At 38.5% G+C, this 23,426-nt stretch overlaps 1 protein-coding gene across 4 annotated transcripts in view; it reads right to left on the bottom strand.

Moving 5' to 3' along the window:
• Positions 1 to 21,874, bottom strand: part of RBM25 (RNA binding motif protein 25) — a 36,270-nt gene extending 14,396 nt beyond the window's left edge. The window contains exons 1-10 of one of the 4 annotated variants that reach the window (XM_044436960.1): positions 21,762 to 21,823; positions 21,447 to 21,536; positions 11,950 to 12,068; positions 11,653 to 11,702; positions 10,415 to 10,585; positions 7,999 to 8,056; positions 7,120 to 7,280; positions 2,972 to 3,154; positions 921 to 974; positions 593 to 676 (exon numbers count right to left, since the gene is read on the bottom strand). In XM_044436960.1, the coding sequence (XP_044292895.1) occupies positions 593 to 676; positions 921 to 974; positions 2,972 to 3,154; positions 7,120 to 7,280; positions 7,999 to 8,056; positions 10,415 to 10,585; positions 11,653 to 11,702; positions 11,950 to 12,068; positions 21,447 to 21,536; positions 21,762 to 21,808 (1,017 nt within the window). In that variant the 5' untranslated portion in view covers positions 21,809 to 21,823. Of the gene's footprint in view, positions 1 to 592; positions 677 to 920; positions 975 to 2,971; positions 3,155 to 7,119; positions 7,281 to 7,998; positions 8,057 to 10,414; positions 10,586 to 11,652; positions 11,703 to 11,949; positions 12,069 to 21,014; positions 21,149 to 21,446; positions 21,537 to 21,761 lie in introns of those variants that run through there. The other 3 variants (XM_044436963.1, XM_044436962.1, XM_044436964.1) reach the window with 3 other exon arrangements.
• Between the last annotated feature and the right edge of the window lie 1,552 nt (positions 21,875 to 23,426).

Raw genomic sequence — 23,426 nt, 5'->3', positions numbered from 1 at the left:
TATCATAATGGTGGGGGTCAATGAATAGATTAGCTTTATGGGAATTTACAGTTCTTCCATGCATCTAAATTTTGGTAAAGTCTGATAATCACTAACCTAATTTATTTTACCCCCATTTTCAACTCAAGAGCTACTAAATTAAATCTTAAGTTTCATTTAAGCACTAGAGCTCAGTAAAACACTGAGTCAGAATGATGTTTTGCAGCTGCCTGAATATTGTGGGAGTCTGAATAAGTTTCACACAGCAGCCCAGTTTAATTATTTGGTCTTATGGAAAAGGTTCTAGCCACTTGGGGTTAATTTTAAGAAAAGCAGTGTAGAAAGGTGTGTTTTTTTTAAAAAAAATGTATTAGTGTTAAGAAAGAAGACTGCAATGCAATCATTAGAAAATAAAAAAGATTACGTACAAAATATTAGACCACTTAAGTGGGAATATGTCATTGTTGACTTTTTAGATATAAGTTACGCCTGCTATAATAATTAAGTGATATGGTTTTGTGTTTGTAAATTTTCTAAAAGGGTAAGGGTGGGGAAACTGGATTCTGTAAAAACCTATTTTTTTTTTTATAAACAGCAAAAATAAGTATACTACCTTGTGAGTATCTCTGAATTTACTGATCTCTCGGGATATCAGGTCCCTTTTGTCTTCTTCCATTTCTATAGCATTTATATCCTCCTGTAGGGAGAGAATAGGAGATAAAATATTAAAACCCATCTGTACAGAAACAGGAGAACCAAAAGAAAAGCTGAAGGTTAGATGTTTTGTACCAGTCTTGTAAGAGATAAATAAAGGCCTTCTGCAGTACCAAACCTCACAGTCTGATGTTAAATGAATGAAAAAAAATTAGATGGACACGAGTCACAAATCTGGTAACTAGCAGTAAACATAGTCATTGTCAAAGCCTACAATGTAAACGAACCTTGGTGATGAGTGGATAAGGTATCAGTGGGGCCACTGGAAATCTGCGGAAAATCTGCGGAAAAATCCACGGAGATTTTTTTTTTTAAAAATAGATTGCACACTACTCTGAAAAAAACAATGTTCTGTATGTTTGTAGAATAAGCAATATTGTATTGCTGTGACCTTCGGTCTGACTCAACAAAATTACAGAAGAACCTCGCTAATTCTTCTTTTATTGATCTACTTCTCAGTAAAGGTTTAGTGAGTGACACCTCACCCTGGCATGACTCCATTTAAAATTGTAGGACATCATCACACTAAGCAATCTTGCAAACTAAACTATGTTTGTTAATTGATGGCCAGTGCCTTTTGTGGTATTTTAAGCCTGGTTTTGTTTCTTACTCGCTAATTCGCAAAATCCAATAATCTCAAAGGGGATTCCCAACAGTTACTGCAAATTAGCGAGGTTCCCCACATCTGAAATCAAGAGTCAGTTTTGCAATTTCCCCCCCACATTCTCAAATCTCCCACATTATCCTTCATCTTTTCAACAACAGAATGGGCAAGGGAACCAGTCAGGATTATAAGCATTCAATAAAGGGGACAACAGTGCCTCAAAAACAACTTTGCATGGCACTCACTCCAATTCATTAAGTATCTCCCCCACCATGCACAGAGCTTCTTGAGTCCCACTTCCTAAGAGATAAGGATGAGACAGCATGCTCATGTCCCATCTGCATCCCTAGAAATCCAAGATGCACTTCCACCTTCTCAAGGGGTGGGAAGATAAGGACACAGTTATATAGTTCTTTGTTCTAACAGACCACACTAATTTAAAGAACAGCCAAGTGCGGCTCTGGAGCAGCCTACGCTAGCAATGTTAATGGTTCAATCAATGGCAAAGTTCAATCTTCCGCTCTTGTAAAGTAGGCTTGCAGAAAGCAACCCTCTCAACACTCATGCCTCTCAGTACCATGGCATGATTTTCCATTGTATACACAACACAGTCCATAATATGGAAAAAACAAGAGTGACAACTTGCCTACAAAGAGGTACAGAATGCAAAAAACTTCAGTGCAAGACCTATTCCTCAGGTTAACCAGAAATTAAAAAGAAGAGCAGGGGAGGTTATTTATTCCCAGGATAAGAAATCTTGTTTCTTGCTCTGCATTTTGAATACTTCACCAGCAGCCATAGCTTTTTTACAGTGCCTGCTAGCGATGTAGTAAAAAGGAAGCTTAATAAAAGGGCTGCCGACCAGACCAAAGTTTACTTTGGAATGTGAACTGTAACAGGGCTTGCCAAGTGTTACAGCCCACCACTAAAACAATCATGGGGCCTTTACAAAGTCTCATTTAACATTACTCTACTAGGCCTTATCTTTTTCTCTCACACATTTTTAAAAGTCCAGTCCTTAGCATGGTATCCACTGAAGGTGGATTATTGCACCTTGGACTGAATGTTATATTTTTTAAAAATATGGAAGTCAGCTGGTCCAACAGCCAAATGTTAATAAACCAATTTATAACCAAACAACTTTCATACCTCAAGAATAACAAAGAGCTCCTTAGTTATGAGCACAAACATAATTAAAACAGGATAGTAAAGAAGGTTCAAGGTGCTAGCAATTAGCTGAGTTTTGACTATTATACCAGTGCAAACCTCAATGACCCAGTTACCTGGATCTTTTAAAGATATCAGACATAACAGGCAGGACCTCTACTTTTAAGGTCTCAAAAGCATCTCCCCATTTCAAAAAAACAATCTTCAATTACTTCAATACATTTTAGAAGGGATGAAAGGCTGAATCAAACCTGCTGAGATTCAAACCTGCAGCTCCAAGAAGTCTAGGCATTGCAACCCTTGTGTATACACACCTACAACATCCACAGGGTTTGGCATCTAGAACTGATTTAATTTCAGTATGAAACATGAAAACTGTTGCTAGCATCAAGGTTGTTGATTTGTGTTCTCATCAGATGCTTTGAGCTAATGTACTGGCACAAGATTTAGCCCTTATGTAGGGAGAGATGAAGTAAATCTGTTTGTGTCCAAAATCAAAACACATACGTCCTCCTTCTTTTCCTTTTTCTTCTTCCTGGGATGAGAGTCAGACTCTTGGGAGGGGGCATTGAGCTCGCTGGAATATTCCCGTATTAATACTTCAATGGCCCCTTTAATTAGCTGGTCTCTTCTCTTTGCTTCTTCATCAAGGGCTTCTTCATCATCAGTCGTAGATTCTGGTCTGGAGTTCTAAAAACAACACAAATTTTGAAGTCAAGCATGTCCATATAGGACATAGCAGAACTGTGCCCAAAATATTTGCTGTATATGGGTTGGATAGCTCTGCTATATGAAAATAGAACTTGGATGTCTCAAGTATACTTAACATCATAACAACCAGCCTTATATGATAAGTTTACTCTGGTAAACAAGGGTAATACACAAGTGACAGCAGAATCTTACAAATCAGGGTAGAGCAAAATAGACTTATCAAAATTAGAAAAATATGCTAAAGTTCCAGAACACATGCACACATACACACCACATATATATCCTAATTCTTATATTTACTGTTGGAAGTGCACTGTACTCCCAAACAACAAAAATAACTGAAACAATAGCTGTGCGACAGATCTAGAACAGAAAATCTTTCATACAGTACCAACCATCTTATTATTTTTGTCTGACACAACTACAGGTATAGTTGCTAGTCTCTGCACCAGTCAGGTTCCTTACTAACAAACATTTTCCTCAGGAAGGTCCAAGTGTGCATGTGGGGTGCGTGTCCTTGGACACTGTTGTCCCAATGCACTCTGTGCCCCTTTAAGAAAACACCTGCCTACACTCACCTGTCCAATGCTCTCCTGCTCTCAGACTCTCCCCAAGACACACAGGATGCTCTAAGACAACAGTATAGGATGCTGGGACAAGGAGGAAGTATTTATTTGGCCCTGGATAGCTAAGGCTCTTTGGGCATCTCTGCCACATAGCTGACAACAAGTTCCTCTGAAGCTAGGTGGGTGGTAAGTTGTAAGTTGCCTTGCAACTGTTTGGATCTATCCCACCCTCTTCTGCAGCTTCAAAGTTGGGAGGAGGAGGATTGCTTGTCACACTCACAAAAAGGTGATACCACAATCTGTAGATTCTTTCTAACAATTAAATGAAGTACAGGATAATAGTCATTTTACACTTTATGGGTGTTCAAGGAATTACCCTATTCTGTATGGTCATGCAGTACCATTCAACGAGGTGAAAAATACACAAAGTTGCATCATACTAACCAAGCCTATTGATCATTTTATACATTACCAAACTTGCACACCAAATTTCTCTGGGATACATAACAAATTTCTGTATGCAGGCCATAATATGCTATGACAGTACATGTGAATAAACTGTTATGTGTGCTCAGAGGACATATTTGTAGAGCATCATGCATTATAACTTACATACAAGAATGGTTGAATTTTAATTTTCCAAGAGACTTCCATGCAGGACTTGGAACCTGTGATTCTGATTAGTCAATTACTGCTAAACATTTCTCTACAATTCTTGACTATTTGCATATTTTAACATTTTAGACTGCCTTTACACAGATGGCATACAAACTTTCCAAATGTTTTTTTTTAATTCATAGAATCAAACAGTAAAATACAGTAAAAAGTCCCCCACATCAGCTTGCTGGTTCCTCCTCTCAAATAGCCAGCAACTTAGGTAATTTGTGTTCTTATTTACAGATGAGAATCTGAGCCCAAGTGGCTGCAACTTGTTCAAGGCCATTCTCAGCTCTGAGCCTCACTGCAAGAAAAAGCTGAACTCATATGAAAAACAATTTGCATATTACATAAAAACACTTCCAGCCCATCAGATATACTTCACTGCTACTCTAAGTTACTTTTATGCCTTTTAAATAATTCCAGTTAAAAGAGGAAGGATATTAATATTTTATTTTTCATAAGCTTTAACAGTTGAGAAGTTCAAGATCTTGTTTAAAACAAAACAAAAAGGAATCTCACCTGAGAATCCAAGATGGGTATCCAGTCAAGTGCCAGGTAGAGGAACAGAGAGTGGGAAAAGGAAAGAGGCTCACTGAGCAGCAGCAACTAAGAAGTAGGGGCAGGAGGAGGGAGGGGATTTCAGCTGGAGTAGAAGCTGTCATGTCAAGGAGAAACGGCCTGAAAAGACTTAGAGGGTGGGAATGATGACTAGGTGATGTGAACAGAAAATAGGGTAACTGAAGTGCTAGTCAAGGATGAGGGAATTAACTAGATTCAGATGCTTGCTTGTTTTGGTTACTCTAGATTTTGAAAATAAAACTGCATTTTATACTTAATACCAAAATGTGAACCTTTGAATCCTGGCTGGAATATCAAAGATTTCCATCTGTGAGCAGCTACATGATATAACTAAACCATTTAAAGCACCACAGAAAATCAGTGATATTTTCTTTTCTTCAATATGGCTCATATGTAGCACCAAAATACTCCCTTTTCAGCCTGTCTAGGGATTTCAAAAGGTTATCTGTCAAATTTCTATCTTAATAATACAGTTAAACCTAGGGCGTGAATCATTAAACAATCTGTTTTAACCACTTTTTTCACTTTTGAAAGTTCAAAGATATAAGGACTTGTTCTCCTTTTGACAACTGCTGAGAGAGGTTTTCTGACATCACAAACCTTTTAAAAAGTGTTCCGCCATTTGAATCCTTTTTGTAATTATTTTTGACTTAGTAAAGTAATTGTTTTGATCAAAGGATTATTATTTTCTGCCAGCATGGACATTATTTACCCTTTCCATACTCTGTCATAGGGAAATGTGTGAATTGACTTCCTAATTAGGTGCTTGTGGAAGCTTCAGGAGAGTACAGCAACTTTGCAAGTCATGCAATACTGTTATGATAGTCTAAGATTAAAACTGTTAAGATAGAAGTTTTAAATAGTCACTTACTATTGTTCAGAGATCATATATTTCTCACATGTTCTTGGGTTAGGTCCCAGCCATAACCATAAGTTCTGGCCAAATTTTTAGAAAACCTATCTTAAATTAACCAAGATATAAAGTATTTGCTGTGAAGCTGTTTATTGCTTTTTTTTTTTTTACACAGATGTCGGTGTTTTATTTGCCTCCAGGCTCTCAGAAACTCTGAAGGGAACCACCAATAAAAGGATCCAACAAAACTGGTCATTTTTATATCTTCTGCTGAAGTTAAATTAAGATAGAATTTCTAAATATTTTCCTTGTTTGGATTTTAATTTGAAATGCTGCATAATCCTAGAAAAACTGAATTTTTAGCACACATTTTCAGAGATTACACATTTTTTAAAAAAGCATGATAGGTTGGTTGGAAGGCTTGGACTTATTTGCAAGACTGATATAATGGTCCTGTGAGAATGAACTCACTTTCTTTTCAGCTCTGTATATGTTTTAAGTTCTCAGCTAAGAACTAACTTGACCATTCTTGGAATTAACTATAAATTGCACTTTCTAAACTACATTCTTTATAATGTTTAATTTCTTAAAATTCTGTGCATCTATTATGCACATGTGTTGCCATTTTGCCTGTGGCAACACATACCTGCTTGAGTAGTCTGTTCTGTGTGCACATTCTTATTTTGAGTTTTTACTTCAGTATAGCCTTGAACATGATAGTGGTTTGGTAACACATACAGATGTGATTCCTGGTGGCATGGAGCATGCAAGCATGGGTACAACTATATAATCTGAATGAATGGACCATTTTTCGTACTGTCCATTTTCTGGAAACCATTGGAATCCTGCCTAAATCCCAGAATGTTATATTCCAGAGCTGTCAATCCTACTCTTGGTTAGCAAATTGAGCTGTGTGTATAGGATGCCCGATTTGTTTTATGGAAATGGTCAGATTTAGCCAGAGGGGTCTCAAGCTGCAGATCTCTAGCTTGCATCCTCAACAGAAATAAATGAACATAAATTTAAGTAAAAAATGCAGTTGGTTCTGAACTGGGTAATTTTGAAGTTTTTACTCAAAATTTTAATTGTGAAAATTGGAAACAAAGGAAGAGTGCTGTACCCATCTAAAGGAAAAAGCATAATATAGTCAGCACAGCAGATTAAAACAGGAGCAGAGAATAAGCAAAACAGGTTGAAGAATGAAGGGCATATAATGCCAAACAAACTCATTTCTAACTCAGTGATTTCCCCTCCTGGTTCAATGTAATCACACACAGCATACATACCCCATTGGAAGCCCTTTTCTTTGCCTTCCATTCATCTAGCTGAGCCTTCGTCTTGGCATCAACTTTCACAAGTAGTTTCTTTTCTCCAATTTGGAGATCATGCAATAATCTGAGTGCACGTAGTGTAGATTCTGGTTCTTTATACTCGCAAAACCCAAAGGCTAGAAATGAATAATTGAGATTTTAAATAAATTTAAAGTTACACATACACACAACCACACACAACCACAAGATTACCTTTAAACAGTAAATTGTTTATGGGTTGTTATACAATGTGGATAGCAGAGCCCTAGTTAAAGGGTTTATTTTGAAGTATCTGGAAAAATTGCAATCCTAGAAATCCAAGTAATGGCAACTCAGAACATGAAGACTGTATTCCGCAGGTGTGAGTTGGCTTTCATATGAAACCCCATTATGGACAGCCAGTTGCAGTCATTATTTCAAGAACAAGGGGTTGCTGCAATGTCACTGGCTACATAAGAGTCAGGACAAGAAAAGTAATCCTTCTGTATCGTGCCACCTGATCTACAGAAGGATTTACTTTCCCTGTCCTGACTCTTTTATGTAGCCAGTGACATTGCAGTGTTAACAACTGTGTTGGTACAGTATTGTTGGTCTGCTTGCACTATGCGATCAAACACCTAGATTACCCTAACCCTATACTTAGTCCAAGGGTAGGAAACTGTAGCCTTCCAGATATGTCTTGACATACAACTTCATCACTTCTGACCATTGGTCATGTGGGCTGGGACTGATGGGAGATGGAATGCAACAAAACAGAGATGGTCAAAGATTCTCCCCACACCTGAGCCCTTATTATTCAGTTAGAAACATTTCAGAAATCTCTCTTTCTCTCAAATGGACAAAAAAAGTACAAACCTTGAAGTTTTCCAGATGCACCTTGAACTCTCTTCCAACTCAAAACCAAACCACATTTCTGTAAAATATTGTTTTAAGAACAATGCTTATCAAGGTAATAGGTGAAAACTTATCAGGATAAGAAAAAAAGGCTTCCACTTTGGAAGATCTCAGCAAATTTAGTGCTAGCTGAAAAAACCCATTAGTTAAAATCCTATCAAAGATTAACATGTTCTTAATTAATAGCACTCTGTCAAGTATTTTATTTGCACAGTTCTGCTACTCATCTTATTCAATTTCCTCTTCAATTGCCTACCTAGATCATCTGTATTCATTCATTTAGAGTTGAAGTTTGCCTTAAAAGCTGTCCTCTACCTTCTAATAGAGTGCATAATTGAACAGAAAAGGACACTTTTTAGAAAGTATTTTTCATTGCTTTCTTTTTTAATCATTCATTGCTCTTCAAAATATGGCTTAAAATGAAATATAAATTCAATATTACCATCTACATTTATACTACCTTATAAATTATTCATGACCCACAATATAAAGACTGACTTACATTATCTTCTACATTAAAAAGGAACATATGGGAAAAGATAGCCTTTGGAGGTTAAATATGCTAAGCTGCTTGATACCACCTACTTCTGAGGTAACACTAAAACATCCACTAGTGTTACATGGGCTACCACTGAATTTCAGATTCATGCCTATTCTCTGCCTCCAATGCAGTCACAACAAGCTCAGAAATGTTTGTTTCTTGTTTTCAACTAAACAAAATTAGGGAACTATGGTTATTTTAAACTATTATTTGTTTAAACAAGCCATGATTGTAAACTATAATTTGATTCTTTGTTTGAATAAACCACAGTTTAAATTTACCACAGTTTTCCCCAGTTTCCATGTAAGAAAACTTAGGTTAGTTTAAAACAGGACACAGCTGCTTTTACTTTCCTCTTTGCAGCCCTCCTAGAGGGGGAGAAAAAATATGAGCCCAAATTTTACTGTTGTTCAATACATTGCACTAAGCCATGGTTTAATGTTACAGCTAAGTACGTTACATTAAGCTATGGTTTAGCATTACATCTGAACCACCCAGGACTACACAAGCATCAGAATCATCCTAAAATTCCACACAGGTGATCTAGGATAGTGCTGTAGTACTTATGAATTAAAAAGCATTATGATTTTATAACCCAAACAGTGTAACTATGTTCTTTCCATCTTATAGAGAAAAACCATTTTGCCGTTAGATTTAAATAATGCTGTTATGTTTGATTTGATGCAAATCAGATGGTTTCTATTTTGACAATTCTTTACAGTGCTTGCCTTGTTTTATGAATACTGCAATTTCATGGACTGTATCTGCACTGTTTGTTTTAAAGTACAAATGAGCTTTATCATTCACCATTTCAAAGTTTGGTTATGAATCAGCTAAAATAAATCCACCAATCTGACTTCTCTGCAATGTATAATGGGCTACATTCACCACCCAGCGACGAACTGATCCTAAAAAAGATTTTGGACTGTGCAGAAATGGATAGATTGACTTTGTCATTGAGGGAGAAAGAAGATACTGATTTCTATCAAACTTGGGACTCTTTTTATTATTGGCTAGAGAAATGGGACTTCGTATAGATTTAAATATGTTTTTAAGTTATCATAAATGGAAAAAAATGTGGGGGCTGACCCAGCAGGTCTGATGTTTCTGATGATTGATGTTTTTAGTTTTTCTTTGTTTTAGGGTTATTTTGAATAAAACTTATTATTAAAAAATGGGCTACATTCAACATAATTCAAATGAACATCCATTCATACAATGGCATTTGTCTTCTCCCTCTTCTATCTTGCAGGCCACACACCCTTGGAACTCTGCTCTGAGGATAAACTTTTACACTTGTTTGTGCTTAGTGGCAGGGCTAACATATTAAGTGCTTCTAAAAGCTGAAAACTAGAGAGGTTCTTCACATCCTACAGGGTATGCTTTGGAAGGTCCCTAACCTGGGGAAAGATCAGTGGGCTCCCAGACATGGATTCCAGAAAAGCTGAACTGGTAAGACCTGGCTGCACAATGGAGCAATGTAAGCAGCACTTTAAATCTTGTCCACAAGTAATATTTTAAATCAAAACAGAAGTCATAGGACAGACACTGGCTGATTCATCAGGCTCTAGTGTGCACAACAGAGGCCAATCTAATTAATCAATCCACAGTTTTCTGGATTGCATGCTGAGCATGAAATAGTTCTGATATGAATAAACTAATCCAATTGGCCTGACCATAGGCTGCTTTGAGATGTGCAAACCCAGACACCTTCAGTTCTTCATGGGTTAAATAACCTAATCATGGATTTGCTACTGATAAGCATGAGCCAAATTCCTAAGCAGCAAAATATCTGAACACCTTGCAAGAGTAAGTTGTAAAAGAAGATTAACTTACAGCAAGGAGCTGTCGTATAAGCATATCTGAAGCCTTTTCAGATATATTGCCTACAAAGACAGTGGTAGTGGGACCACTGTTTTCATCGTTTTCTTTGTTCTTTAGACCTGGATGTTCCTTTCTAACTCCCATATGCTTTCCAACCATTGACACAGCAGTTGGGACCAACACCTGAAAAAAGGAGAAAGAGTGCCTCCATGAAATATGAGAAGAAAGCAAGTTTGTAGGACAATTTATTAAAGCAAAATTAGTTGAAAATATAAGATTAATAGTGTCTTACATTTACACACTGGTAAAGCAACTGATATAGTTGTATTTGCAACATCTGAACCAAATATTATTTGGTACAAAGGAAAAAGTGACGATTCTAAGGTGCTGGGTAACACACCCTGTTTCTTTGCAAGAGACTTCATGTAATAGTTTGGGTGAATTCTATCTCATGCAAAACTCAAATTGTAATTCATATGTCTTTTAAAAAATGCGCACAGGAAATAAAAGTACAAATCAGAAACTCAGAACTTAAATATGTTACACTATTACAGCCTGCAATCCCATATGCATTCTTTCAAATTCAAATGTACTATCTTGAGAACAACTTTCTCTAAAATTGGAAGGAGCTTCATTAATGAAGTGTAGCAATTTTAAAGAATCTGAATGCCTAGGACCAATCTAACTGATTCCCTGAAAATCAAGGCTTATATCCCAAGAGCCAGCCTCCAAAAATGTGCTCTCTTTCTCCTCTTTCTGGTGAAATCCCAACACACCTTTCTTTGATCCCTTTAACCATTGTTCACCATTGCACCTCCTATAGAGTAAACCTGGTTCTCAATCTAACCAGGATTTGCATACCAGTTGAAATTTAGAAACCTGTCCAGTGATAGCCATACAGATCAGACAGAGATAGTGTCAGTGCAGATACAATGATCAACCATGGTCAAAAATAAAACAGAAAAGGAGGAAGGCATTTGTTCCAGAGAAGGAAGAGTTAATGGGTTACTGGAGATGGCTCTTTCATTGTAAATTATGATATGCAGAAAGCCAGTGTTACATCTGCAAAAGAGAGGAAATGAACATAATTATGATTAAACATTTGATGGATGCTTTAATATTTAACAGTGCTGCTACCCACTGCTTTATTTTGTATTATATTTTAATGCTATTTTGTAAACTGCCTTGATAAATTTTTGGAGTCATCACGTAAGCAAAGAATTTTTAATAGTAGCTTATACTATACTTACAGTTGGTGCAGGAGCCATAATACCCATTGGCACTGGAATCATTGGTGTCCCTGTGAAATGAAGAGGTTGCACAATTTCAGTACAAGAGTCAAATGAAAATGTACATTTTGTTCAAAACAGATATTAAACAGGTAAGACAGGAAAACAATACTAATAAACACTCCAATACAGGTGTTTCCCTATTAACACATGCCAGAAAGAAAATGAATTCTTAATTCTTAATAAATTCTTAGCTCTTAATTCTGATTTAAAATTCTTATTGAGCATTGTGGCAAAAATGAGGTTGTTATAACTTACCAGGAGGTACAGGTGGAGGAAAACCTGGGAACTGTGGAGGTGGAATTCCAGGCGGAAGTGTTGGGATACCCATAGGAGGGCGATTCAAGTGAGGTGGAAAAGACATTTTTAGCAGTAACCTAGAAAAAGTACAAACTAATCAGCTTCAAACGGTGCTTGATTCTACAGTTTACTTCCATTTGTATCTGTTTTTTCCAAATGGGTAACATACTTTAAACAGAAAATATAAAATCTTGAAATCAGGATTTTTCAAGCACATATTAGAAAAGAGAGTACATATTGTCTCTCACACTTTCCTCACTTCTACTTTTAAACCAAAAACTATGACTAGCTGGGTTATAGGTTGTCAATGTGGCATGCAGTCTTGGAGCCCTGGGCTGTCTAGTGCTAAATACAGCACTTAACCAAACAAGAAACCATCAGTTAACCAACTGAGGAGTTGTTTTATCCCTAAATATCTTTGCCCAGAGTTTGCACATCATGGTTATAGCCTGTAATCCAGCCAATTAAAGGCTATGGATTAAAAATGGATGTGAGAAGCATGCAGATGGCATTGCACTTGTTCACAGCAAATCATGGGTTAACTAATTGCTGTTAAATGTCAACTAGGTCAATCAGTATCGTGGTAGATCAGGAGGTTATGGTCTTTTCCCTGAATTATACATCTAAAAAGGAGCATGTCTTTAGATATGTAAGGTCTTAAGCCATTTAGGCTTCCATTTAGTCAAAAAGGGCAATGTGAGGCAATCATACTAGAGCAGTCCATTCTGAATCAAAACCCAGAATAAAAATGATCAAGATAGACATGCCTAAATATATTAAATAGGTCAAAGAGTCAGCGTGGTATGGAGATCTGGGTTCCAGTCTGCATTCACCCATGAAGCCCATTGGGCAACTCTCAGTCAAACCCACCTCATAGGGTTCTTGTTGTGAGGATATGATGGAGCTATGCAAGCTCCCTAAGGTTGCTTGTAAGAGGAAAAAAGATGGGATATAAATACAGTGGAATAACAATTAAACTGCAGTATACTTATAGTATATTTGAAGTCATTTTGGTATTATTATCAGTGGGGCAGAATCATATCCAGTGTAGCTGATACAATATACATTCGTTCCATTTTACTGCCTTCCAATTCCCCCTTCCTGATAAAACTATTCAATCCAATGAGTTCTGTATTATCTTCTTCCTAGATTTCCTTCTGGAAAGATGATATTCCATTGCTTTTCTCCACTATACTGTTAACAAACAGCAAACATAGTAAGTCTAGTCTGCTCTTAAGAAGCTTCTGCTAAAACAACAAGGAGATGCTGTTGATCAGTGGACTGTGTGACTAAGGATGGAGTGGGTCTGCAAACACTCCTTGTCACCTTCGATAAGCAGGTAAGTTATCCTGTTTCCCTGAGAATAAGACCTAACTGGAAAATAAGCCCTAACATGTTTTTTCAGGATGCTCGTAATGTAAGACCTATAAGGCCCAGTTAAGATTGTTAGCCAGACAGATGCATTTAGTACATCAATTGCAACACAATTTGGGGTTTGGAGAGTTATGACCATTTTCCGGAAGAAGATGACATGACTGCATTTGAGTAAATGTAGTTATTTCTACATGAATAAATGTAAATTGTTGTACATGAATAAATGTAAATAAGCCCTAATGCATCTTTTGGAGCAAAAAATTAATATAAGACCCGGTCTTATTTAACTTCAAGATAAAATAGATCTATTTTTTCCAAATCTAAAGGCAGCAACAGTAAAACACAGAACACCAAATTAAATTTCCTGGGTAAATACAACCATTTTCAACTGGCTTCAGAAAGTTGTAAGAGTCAGGGCTATTCATAGGAATAGTTTTACCAGGAAAAAAAGTCTATTCCCTGATCAACATCAGCCTGGTAGGACAACCAGAGAAAGGATTATAGCATTCTGCAAACACCAGCACTCTGAATTGTACTTGGAAGCATGTGGCAATCGAGCATATTTATTTAAAAACTGGTGCAATAGTTCATTTAACCGGCCACAATCAGCTACTTAGCTGCTGTGTTGTAAACCAACTCAAGTTTAAAAGGGTCTTCATGGGCAGCCTGATGTACAACATGTTACAGTAATCAAGTACTAATATTACTAGGGCATCAATAAAAGTAGCCAGGCTCCTTCTGTCTAGGAAGAATTATAGTTACAGCAAAGATTGTGGAAAGCATTTTTGGCCAACGTTGGATATTTGGTGTAAGAGCACTCCCAAACTATAAACATGATCCTTAACTATGTGTGGGAGGAATGCAATCTCTTCCCTAGTCACTGACCATTAACCAACAGTACTCCAGTCTTGTCAGGTTAGCAGAAACTTAGGAGTAGGTGTATCAGTTGACACTTATAGGATAGGGTGTCTTTCTGCTCAGCGTAGAAAAAGCTGGACAAAATCAGAAATACTCCTCCATCAGTTAAAAATAATTTAAACTTTTTTTTAAATTGTTACTACTGCCTTTTTTTCCTAATGGATTAATAACACATAATAATTTAAAATCAAATTTATTTAAAGCAGTCTTGGAAGTTATACGACATACAAATGATTTAAGCATTTAGCCCTCCATCCCAACTGCATCGTTCATTTTCTTGACAAAATTCATACTTAGCCATGACATTCTCTAGCATACATTTATCAATTAACTCACAGCTTCACTTATTCCACAGGGTTATTGTAAAGTTCTGAGAAAATTAGAGTGCAACCTGTCCTGAACCCTTGAGGCAGGTTAAAAAAAAATCTAAATAGACAAAAGAACTGCTAGTTCTTTAAACAAGTCTTAAGATTTTCTTCTAGTTTTTATAATTTTCTAAATCTGTTTTAAATTTGGTTTTAAATTTTATAATGCCTTAATATTATAAAATATTATTATAAATATAATATATATATGGCACTTACATCCATATATGCTGGACCGCCCCTTGAGATCTGCGGGAGAGGCCCTTCTCCGGGAACCCTCCGTGAAAGAAATTAGGAGGGTAGGTACTCGGAGGAGGGCTTTCTCTGCGGTGGCGCCCAATCTATGGAATGTGCTCCCCAGAGGTCCGCCTGGCGCCGTCGTTATTTGTTTTTCGGCGCCAGGTGAAGACCTTTTTATTTAAACGTCATTTTAATTGTTAACAATATTTACTTATTTATCTGGCCAGGGCGACTTCTTTTCTTTTATAACTTCTTTTATATCTTTTATATTTTTTATTTATTTTATATTGTTAATTTTAATTTTATATTGTTATTTTTGTATTGTATTGTAAGCCGCCCCGAGGCTTTGGCAAGGGGCGGCATAGAAATGTTCTAATAAATAAATAAATAAATAAAATGATGCATTTTATTTGTTGTATGTATTTTATAACTTGTGAACTGTCCAGAGAGCTTTGGTTGTTGAGTAGCACAGAAAATAAAATAAAATTAAATATATAAAGACAAGACAAGACAGAATGTATTTAGATCCCAAAGCACTCTCCACAAATGTGAGAATTCATAATTATTTCCAATGATAGCTCCAGAACAGATATACATGAGCCCAAAGGATACAACCAAATTCTGTATGATATGCAAGAGTGAGCTGCAAATGGTTCACTCTGCCCCCACCCCTGCAAATACCCGTTTTTTGAGGAGGAACTACAATGAATGAGGAAAAGTATCTTAATTCTTTCATCCTTTTTTCTTTTTTGGATTTTTTTTTATCTCCAGTCAAGGGGAGATAGAGGAGCAGTACATATGAGAACTAGCCAGATGTAACTGAGGTGGAAAGCCGTGATGTGCTATATTTTTGTACAGATCCTGCCCCCATTTTTAGAAATGAAGTATTTCATAAAATAATGAAAGATACAGAATGAGAACAATACATGTCATTTCAATAATCAAACTCGTAAGAAGCCTTTTCATGTAACTATTAGAACAACGTAAGTTTTTGTACACGGCTCTGCAGTGATGCCAAAATCCGTGTGTTAACTTTTTCGTGTCTTCAATTTGTTTTTATTCTCTAAGGGCGAAAGCATTTTTTCACTGATAAAGCTGCTTCTGTCAGTAAGACAGGGAGAATTACTTCTATTCCCTGTAACTCCCATATATACCCTTAAATTCTACTTTCAAGGACTGGGGGTGGGGGGAGCTGCTGGAGCAGATTTTTCAGGAGAGCTACAGGGAAAAAGGAGAGAAGACAGCCCTACACAAGAAGTTATTTCAAATATACTGGATTCCATACTAGATAATCAAATGTGCAATCCCATGGGTGGTGGCCTCAGTGCTCATAAGCTACTGCGCTCAGAGGCTTATGAGCATCCTGTTCAGAGTGGGAGAAGCTGCAGTGGTGATCTTCACACTTCCTTCTCTACAGTTTTGCTGGACAGTCTTTTTTTTTTTTTTTTTTTTTTTTTTTTGCTGCATAGCTGGGTAATTTGGAGAAGAGGGAAGGAGGCTGCAGAACATACAGGATAGCTTGTATTCTAGCTTTGCAGTCCCCTCACTTCCTGCCCACTGGAACATCTCCCCACACATCAGGAGAAACAGCAGGCAGGTTCTTTCCATGGGTGGGAACAGGTAGGAAGGAGAATTAGAGCACAAAACAAAGCTGCCATTTCCAGCTTCAGATCTGGGACTCTGAACCACCCTTTGGACCCTCAAATTATCAGCATCACCACACTTCATTTATATCCCGCTTTTTTCCCTCTTGTGAGGAAACTCAAGATGGCTTCCATAGCTCCCTTTTATGCTCACAACAAAACCCTTGTAAAACCCTTACACTGAGGGCTAGTCTCCAGGTGGACTCCAATCAGGCAATTGGTCCCCTTAGAACTACCAGTAACATGCCATCCAATGACCTCAGTGACTCCTCATTTTGGTAAGGGAGACTGCACTCTCTCAAGTATCCTGATCCCAAGTTGTTTAATGCTTTATACACTAATACCAAAACTTTAAACCTGACATGGTAGTGAATGGCCAGATGGTGCCGTTCCCTCAGCAAAGGAGCTGCAGGTTGAGAAGTGGCAGCTCCTTACAACAGCTGAGCTTCTGAGTTCTACATTAACTCCTGCACCAACCTTAACAGTAGCTCACTGTATAGCATCCCACAGTAATCAAGTATTGAGGTTACTAGCCACTGCACCACTGTGGTCAAGCTATCAGGAGTGGTTTCCTGGTAAGAGATGGTAATTCTGTGCATTAAAGGAATTCCCCTCATCCCCTGGCCCTCTAGGCTACTCTGGTGCTGCACAAAGTCAAGACAGCCCCATCCAGGTCATTCACCCAAGTCTTGGTAATACATACCAGGTCAGCCTTCTTATCCCTAACTAAATCCAAGCCACAGCATGTTGATATGCTAAATTACTCCCAAGAAGCTATGTGTATGTTTTACTGTATTAACAGAATGTGCAATTTTAAGAAATTGCACACTGAAGAGTAAAGATAGTCAGCAAGACTCAGAATTACTTCACTGCTTTAGTTTCAGGAGAGAAAAGCAGTATTATTGTGTACTGATCAAGCACAAAATAGCTGTTTTGCAGGAGGGCTACCAGGTACTACAGTGCTAGAGGAAAAGCAAGTCCACATCTAGGGTCCCCAACATCCATATCACTAGTAGAAAGCAACGGGGACCAAGTTTAAGTGCTGCAGGAATACGTTGATTGCAATATTGGGACTGAAGATTACAAGAACTGCATTAATATATGCGTACTGCAAGGAGGCAGGTTTAGACCAGTGGAAAGTATATACAAACATTTTAGCAGTAGGAGCAGAAGAGACAGGCATAAGCCTGGAAATGCTAAGGTGGAGCAGGTGGGAGAGGGCAAGGCTTCCCAAGAATTTAGGCATATAAACTCCCAGAATATTAAAAGAAAGATCTATCCTGGTCAGAAATACAGTTAAATGTAAATAACAAAAGGTATGCTGATGGATAAACTAGAACTTTGTCCTGTCATTATTATTATTCAGTTCATTTGTATACCATCCCATAGGCATAGACAAAGGTCTCTGGGTGGTTTACAACAATTCTGAATGCTGGCAAGATAGCTAGACACAGGGAAGAGTAAGAGAAACTGGGATATTAATGCTGCAATTCTACACATGCTTACCTAGGAGTAAGCTTTACTTAACAGGACTTACTTCTGAATACTCATGTATATGATTGTACTGTACATTTGAAAACTATGTTAATGAGTTTATATTATAATATGAAAAGAGAAAATAATGGGTTAATGGTTTAATTCTCTATATCATCTACAACTTGAAAGAAATAAGACCATCAAGACAGCAAAAAAAAAAAAAAAAAAAAAAACTGGGAGGAAAAAAGCCCTTGAAATTTAAAGACAGTCATTACAAATGTGTCATGCTTCTAGATTATTCTGTATTACTCTCTTGCTGAAATAATTTTCAGAACTATATCAAATCACTTTACAAAGTTTTAAGACATCTATAGAAAATCTAGGTCATGGCCATATACTAGGCAAACCTTGAATATAATAAGCAAGTTATCCGCAAAAGTTTTAACGATACTAACATTGATAGCACAAAGAATCAACGTTACAAAAAAGTAGTTTTAATATATTTAAAAATGAATCTATGCTGATTACATTGTATAGTTTAAATTATTTAAGATACCCCTATTCTGTCAGCACCATCTCAGTAGTTTTAGTTTTTCTTCAAATAGCAGTAATGTACTCATAAAATATATCTACAAACTGTAATGTAATTGGTTTTCACTATAATGCAAGTAATTCTAATAACAGAAACTGGATACAATGCACTTAGAATTTTTTCTTAGTTTCTTACCAATGTACTGTTTAACACATAAGTGACCAACTGGTTTAAAAAACATGTGAAACAAACAAAGCATAGTTAACTATGTGGGGTTAATTTATTGATTTGGTAACCTTCCAGGTAGAGTATGGAAATGCTATGAACATAATCTCTTGACTTCAGCAAACCTTTTGATAACATGCCCGATATTCTGATTAGCAAACTAGCTAAAAGTGGGCTAGATGAAACAACAACTATCAGGTAACTCAACAGTTGGCCACAGAATCAGGATTCAGTCTTGGGCCCAGTGCTCTTCAACATTTTTATTAATGAGCCAGTGCTTATCAGATTTGTAGAGGACACAACCCTGGGTCGGACAGCTGACAGAAACAAAATTTAAAGTGATCTCGATAGGCTGGGTTGCTGAGATGAAAACAACATAATGAAATTCAATAGGGATAAATAAGTTCTGCATCTAAGAAAAAGCAGCCAAATGCATAGTTACAAGATGTGGGATACTTGGTTGAACAATACTGCAACTGAGAAGAAACTTGGACTTGTTGCAGATCACAAGCTGACAGTATGGTCAGATGGCACATAAGATATCCGCCATATTGAAGCTAAGTAGGTCTGGGGTGGGCCTGAGCTTGAAGGGAAGACCACCTGGAACCACACAGAGGCACCGTGACTTTCACAAGGGAGGAAGGCAGGATAATAAATAAATAAATAAAAAAAATGTGATGTGGTTGCAAAAAAGGGTAAATGCTATTTGGGGCTGCGTTAATAGAAATATCACTTCCAAATCATGTTACGTAGTTGTTCCCCTCTGCTTGGTACTGCTTAGGTCTCATCTGCAGTATTGTATCCAGTTCTGAGCACCACAGTTTAAGAAAAATGCAGTCAAACTGGAAAGGGTTCAGAAGAGGGATACATGGATCATCCTGGGACTGGAAACATAAGCCCTCTGAGGAAAGATTGAAAGTACTGGGCAAGTTTAGATTCCAGAAGACAAGACTGAGGGGAGAGCCAATGGAGGAGGTCAGGATCTCTTCTCAATCTCCCCAGAGTGCAGGACATGGAATAATGGGCTCAAGTTACAGAAGCCACACACTGGCTGAACTTCAGGAAGAACCCCCTGACTGCTTGAGCAGTCAGCAACTCATTTCCTAGAGAGTTTGCAGGATCTCCCATACTACAGACATTCAAGATGCTGCTGGACAGCCATTTGAGAATGATGGTTTAACATGGAGTCCTGCACTGAGCAGGGGATGGGACCCGGTGGTCCTTTTCCAACTCTACTATTCTATGATTCTGTGTTTTGTATCTGGACAAGATATGACAAGTGAAATATTCACAATTGTAGTTTTCCATGTACTCTCTTGACACATTTTACAGTTCACACTGGTTCTTTAAGTATTACTTAAGCTATAAAGTTGCACACCTTATCAGCATTTAATTTCAAGTATATGCTTTTAGGCTTTAATGTCAAAGCTTTTAGGGCTTAAAACATGCTTTTAATACACCCTTAATGGAGAACTTTCATTGAAGATGTGCATTTATACTACTGGAACATGCCATGGCTTTGTCTGCACTCAAGAACAATAAACCACTGATTAAAATGCATCCATGATCAATCCTAAGCACGGCATGTGGGTATGTTTACTTATTTCCATGAAGTTATATGTATATTTTGACACATGAATAGAATCTGCAGCTTCAAAAAATGCTAAGGAAAATAAAGTCAGTGAGACACAGGATCAGCTCACTGCTTATGTTTCAGCAGAGAAATTGATCAATACAAAAGTACTGTTCTACGGAAATCAGACATTCTGATAAAATCACATCTAAAGGTGACATTCTTCATGTGGTGACCCAGGAGCCCGTGCAGTTCACCCCTTGATGCTACACGAAATCGAGCCCGAAGCAGGCACACCGTACATCAGACCTGCGTGGAAACGCACAAGGAGCAAGGGATGCAGGATCACCTATTCGAGGGCTTTCCTCACACCGGTTAAAATGTGCTGCCTCTGAAGGCTTTCTAGAAAACTCTTTTCATTCCAGTACCCCAAATCTTTTCCCTTCCTGTTGTAGGCTATATAGCAAAGTAATAATTTAAAAAATGAAACAAAACCCAAAGAGGAGCACCCGCGTTTTGCACTCTGCGCCCCGCCCCCGAGAGAGAGAGGTAGGGCGCGGATTCTCTCCCTCGTAAGGAGGGGGGGTGACCACCATCAACCCGCTCCCGCCCCCTGCCATGGTGGCGTCCGGAGCCGCAGGTGCCCTAGGCCGGAGCAGCGCCTTCCCCGTCCCTACCTCTCTCCGGTTTCTTTAGGAGGATTAGAGGCCCGGCCGTTGCCCGCCCCTCGCCTCAAGTGCTGGCCAAGAGGCCTGTTCCTTCCGACGTCTCAGGTAGCCCGGCAAAGGCAACTAGGCCGCGAACTCACCGCGCAGGGCCACAGGCGCCGCCGCGTTACGCTACTGGTCATGTGAGCCCCCTTCGCCGAAAGACCGCCCCACGTCGCGCTCGCCTGATCATGGAGATACGAAAAGACTGTCACGGCTGCACGTAGAGATAGAAAAGTGCAGAACACGGTTCCTCAACATGGAGGGCGACCACTCCCATCGTGGCTGGGGATCAGAACAATTGTACACGATCACTTTGAAGGCACCAAGAGGTGAAAGACTGCTCTAAGACTTCCTTCTTTAGCTCTTAGGCATCTCTACTGTTGAACACCTTTTCCCTACCTTTTTGCTGTGAGGCTAATAGACTCGCCCATAAGGTCTGACATGGAAATTGTATTTGGCGCTGCCGGGAAGGGAGAGCGATTTCCCAATCTGTCCAACAAAACAAAACCGAGTTACACAGAACACGGACTCCTTCCACTGCTTCAACATTTATTTCTGCGGGGTAGGACGCGCCGCTGCCTAGTAACAAGTATTCTAGATTCGCCACTGTTTCCTGTGGACGGAGGTCTCCGTTTTCGCGCAAGGGAAAGCGGGAAATTACGTCAAAAGCAACAAGGAAGTCTCTATAACGGACAATAGATTCGTAAGCTTTACCTCCTGCCCAACTCCGCGACTGAAAGGTACGATGGTTCTCTCGCCATTTTTGTTGTGGGCCGATTGCACCGCACGCTATTTTGCGGAGAGCCGCCATCTTGAGGTCAACCCTGAGGTGCTGGGAAAGCAGCAACTTCTTCGTACATACGTTCGTTTATACGTAACACAGGATACCAGCACTTAAGCGGGGTTATCAGAGCCGTGCTTGGAACATTCGTCTTCGGTAAACCGAGAGCCTGTGTAGTGTAGTGGCTAAAAATGCAGGACTGGGTCTCAGGGTTCCTGTGCCCATGCAGCCATAAGAGTTCACTGGGTAAAACTGGGCCAGTCAAAGACACGTAGTCCACCCTACCTCACAGGGTTGTTGTGAGGATATTGAGGAGGAGAATTATCCAAGTCTTGAGTTCCTTGAAAGGAAAAAAGGCAGGATATAAAATGTACCAGCACAACCACGATAAACTTGAGAGACCCCTAAACTGTAGGGCTCCCTGCAGAGGTCCATTATTTTCATCCACTTTCTTAGCCCCTGCATGGTGTGGCTTATTCCTAGATAACAAAGTTGTGGTGTCCTGATAAATAGTAGCTTCTTTTAGGTGTCACTTTTATATTCTGTGTAGATTCTGCATCCATTCTTAGCTTCACAGCAATTTTGTAGATTAAGCAGAGAAGTTTAAAGGACAGTTTAAAACTATTAAGATGGGATCCTGATCTGATAAGGAAAGGTATGCTTGGTTTAGATATGGTAATGTATGCCTGCCCTGAATCCCCCTGCCCCTTTTTGTCCCTTGTCTTATTTCAGTCAACCATTATCACTTGTCTCTTACAAGCTGACTACTATATAAGCATACTGTGCAGAATCCTCCTTCATCCTCCCTTGTGGGCAACCTACAGCCTGCATGTATTTCCTGTGTGTCTGAATAAACTGTAATGTTCATTTGATTGTACACCCCCAGTGTACTTGTTCGTTGTCTCTTGATCTAACTGATATACGGTCACTTAGTGAGCCTGGCAGCTGAGTAGAAATTGAGTCTCTCCAGTCATAGTTCTACACTCTTACTACTGCTACACTTTAGCAAATGTACACCCAAGACCAGAGCCAGGTTTTTACAAGTTGTTCATATTTCCATAATAGAAAATTTAAGGTGCAATTCCATGGAGTTATAGGACATTTTGTGTTTAAATATGCATAATATTGCACTCTTACACATTTTTCTAGAATTTTTGTGAATTTGGAATGTGTGTGTGTATATGCATGCATGTGTAAATAAAACTGAATATATTCTAACTACAATTTTTCATGTGATCAAAGTGTTTCTGGGGGCTGAAACATGTAACAAGTTTGCTTCCAAACAAGGACAAGGAGCAGAGTACTAAGAAATGCAAGGCATAGGCCTACAGCCAATGGACACTGTCTAGGCAGTCACAGGATAATTCAACATCTGCTCAAATCTTAGAGAACTGCTTTGAGGTTGGAGCTGTGATTGCAAATGTTAAGCACCCTCTTTTGACCCCCACAGCTGATTTTTCCCATGCTGAATGTTTCTCCAAAATCACAAGAGCAACCTTGGAGCTAGCATGGGGAACAGGGAGGGCAAGAGTGAAGCACAGCCATCTGTTTTGGAGGGCGGGAAGAGCACTGAGACAATTCAGTTCTGCACTTCTACC

This window comes from Varanus komodoensis, unplaced genomic scaffold (genome assembly GCF_004798865.1).
Source record: "Varanus komodoensis strain SLA01 unplaced genomic scaffold, ASM479886v1 scaffold3, whole genome shotgun sequence".
Lineage (NCBI taxonomy): Eukaryota > Metazoa > Chordata > Lepidosauria > Squamata > Varanidae > Varanus > Varanus komodoensis.
The sequence above is the reverse complement of the archived record's forward strand: the minus strand, read 5'-3'. Positions and strand labels throughout refer to the sequence as shown.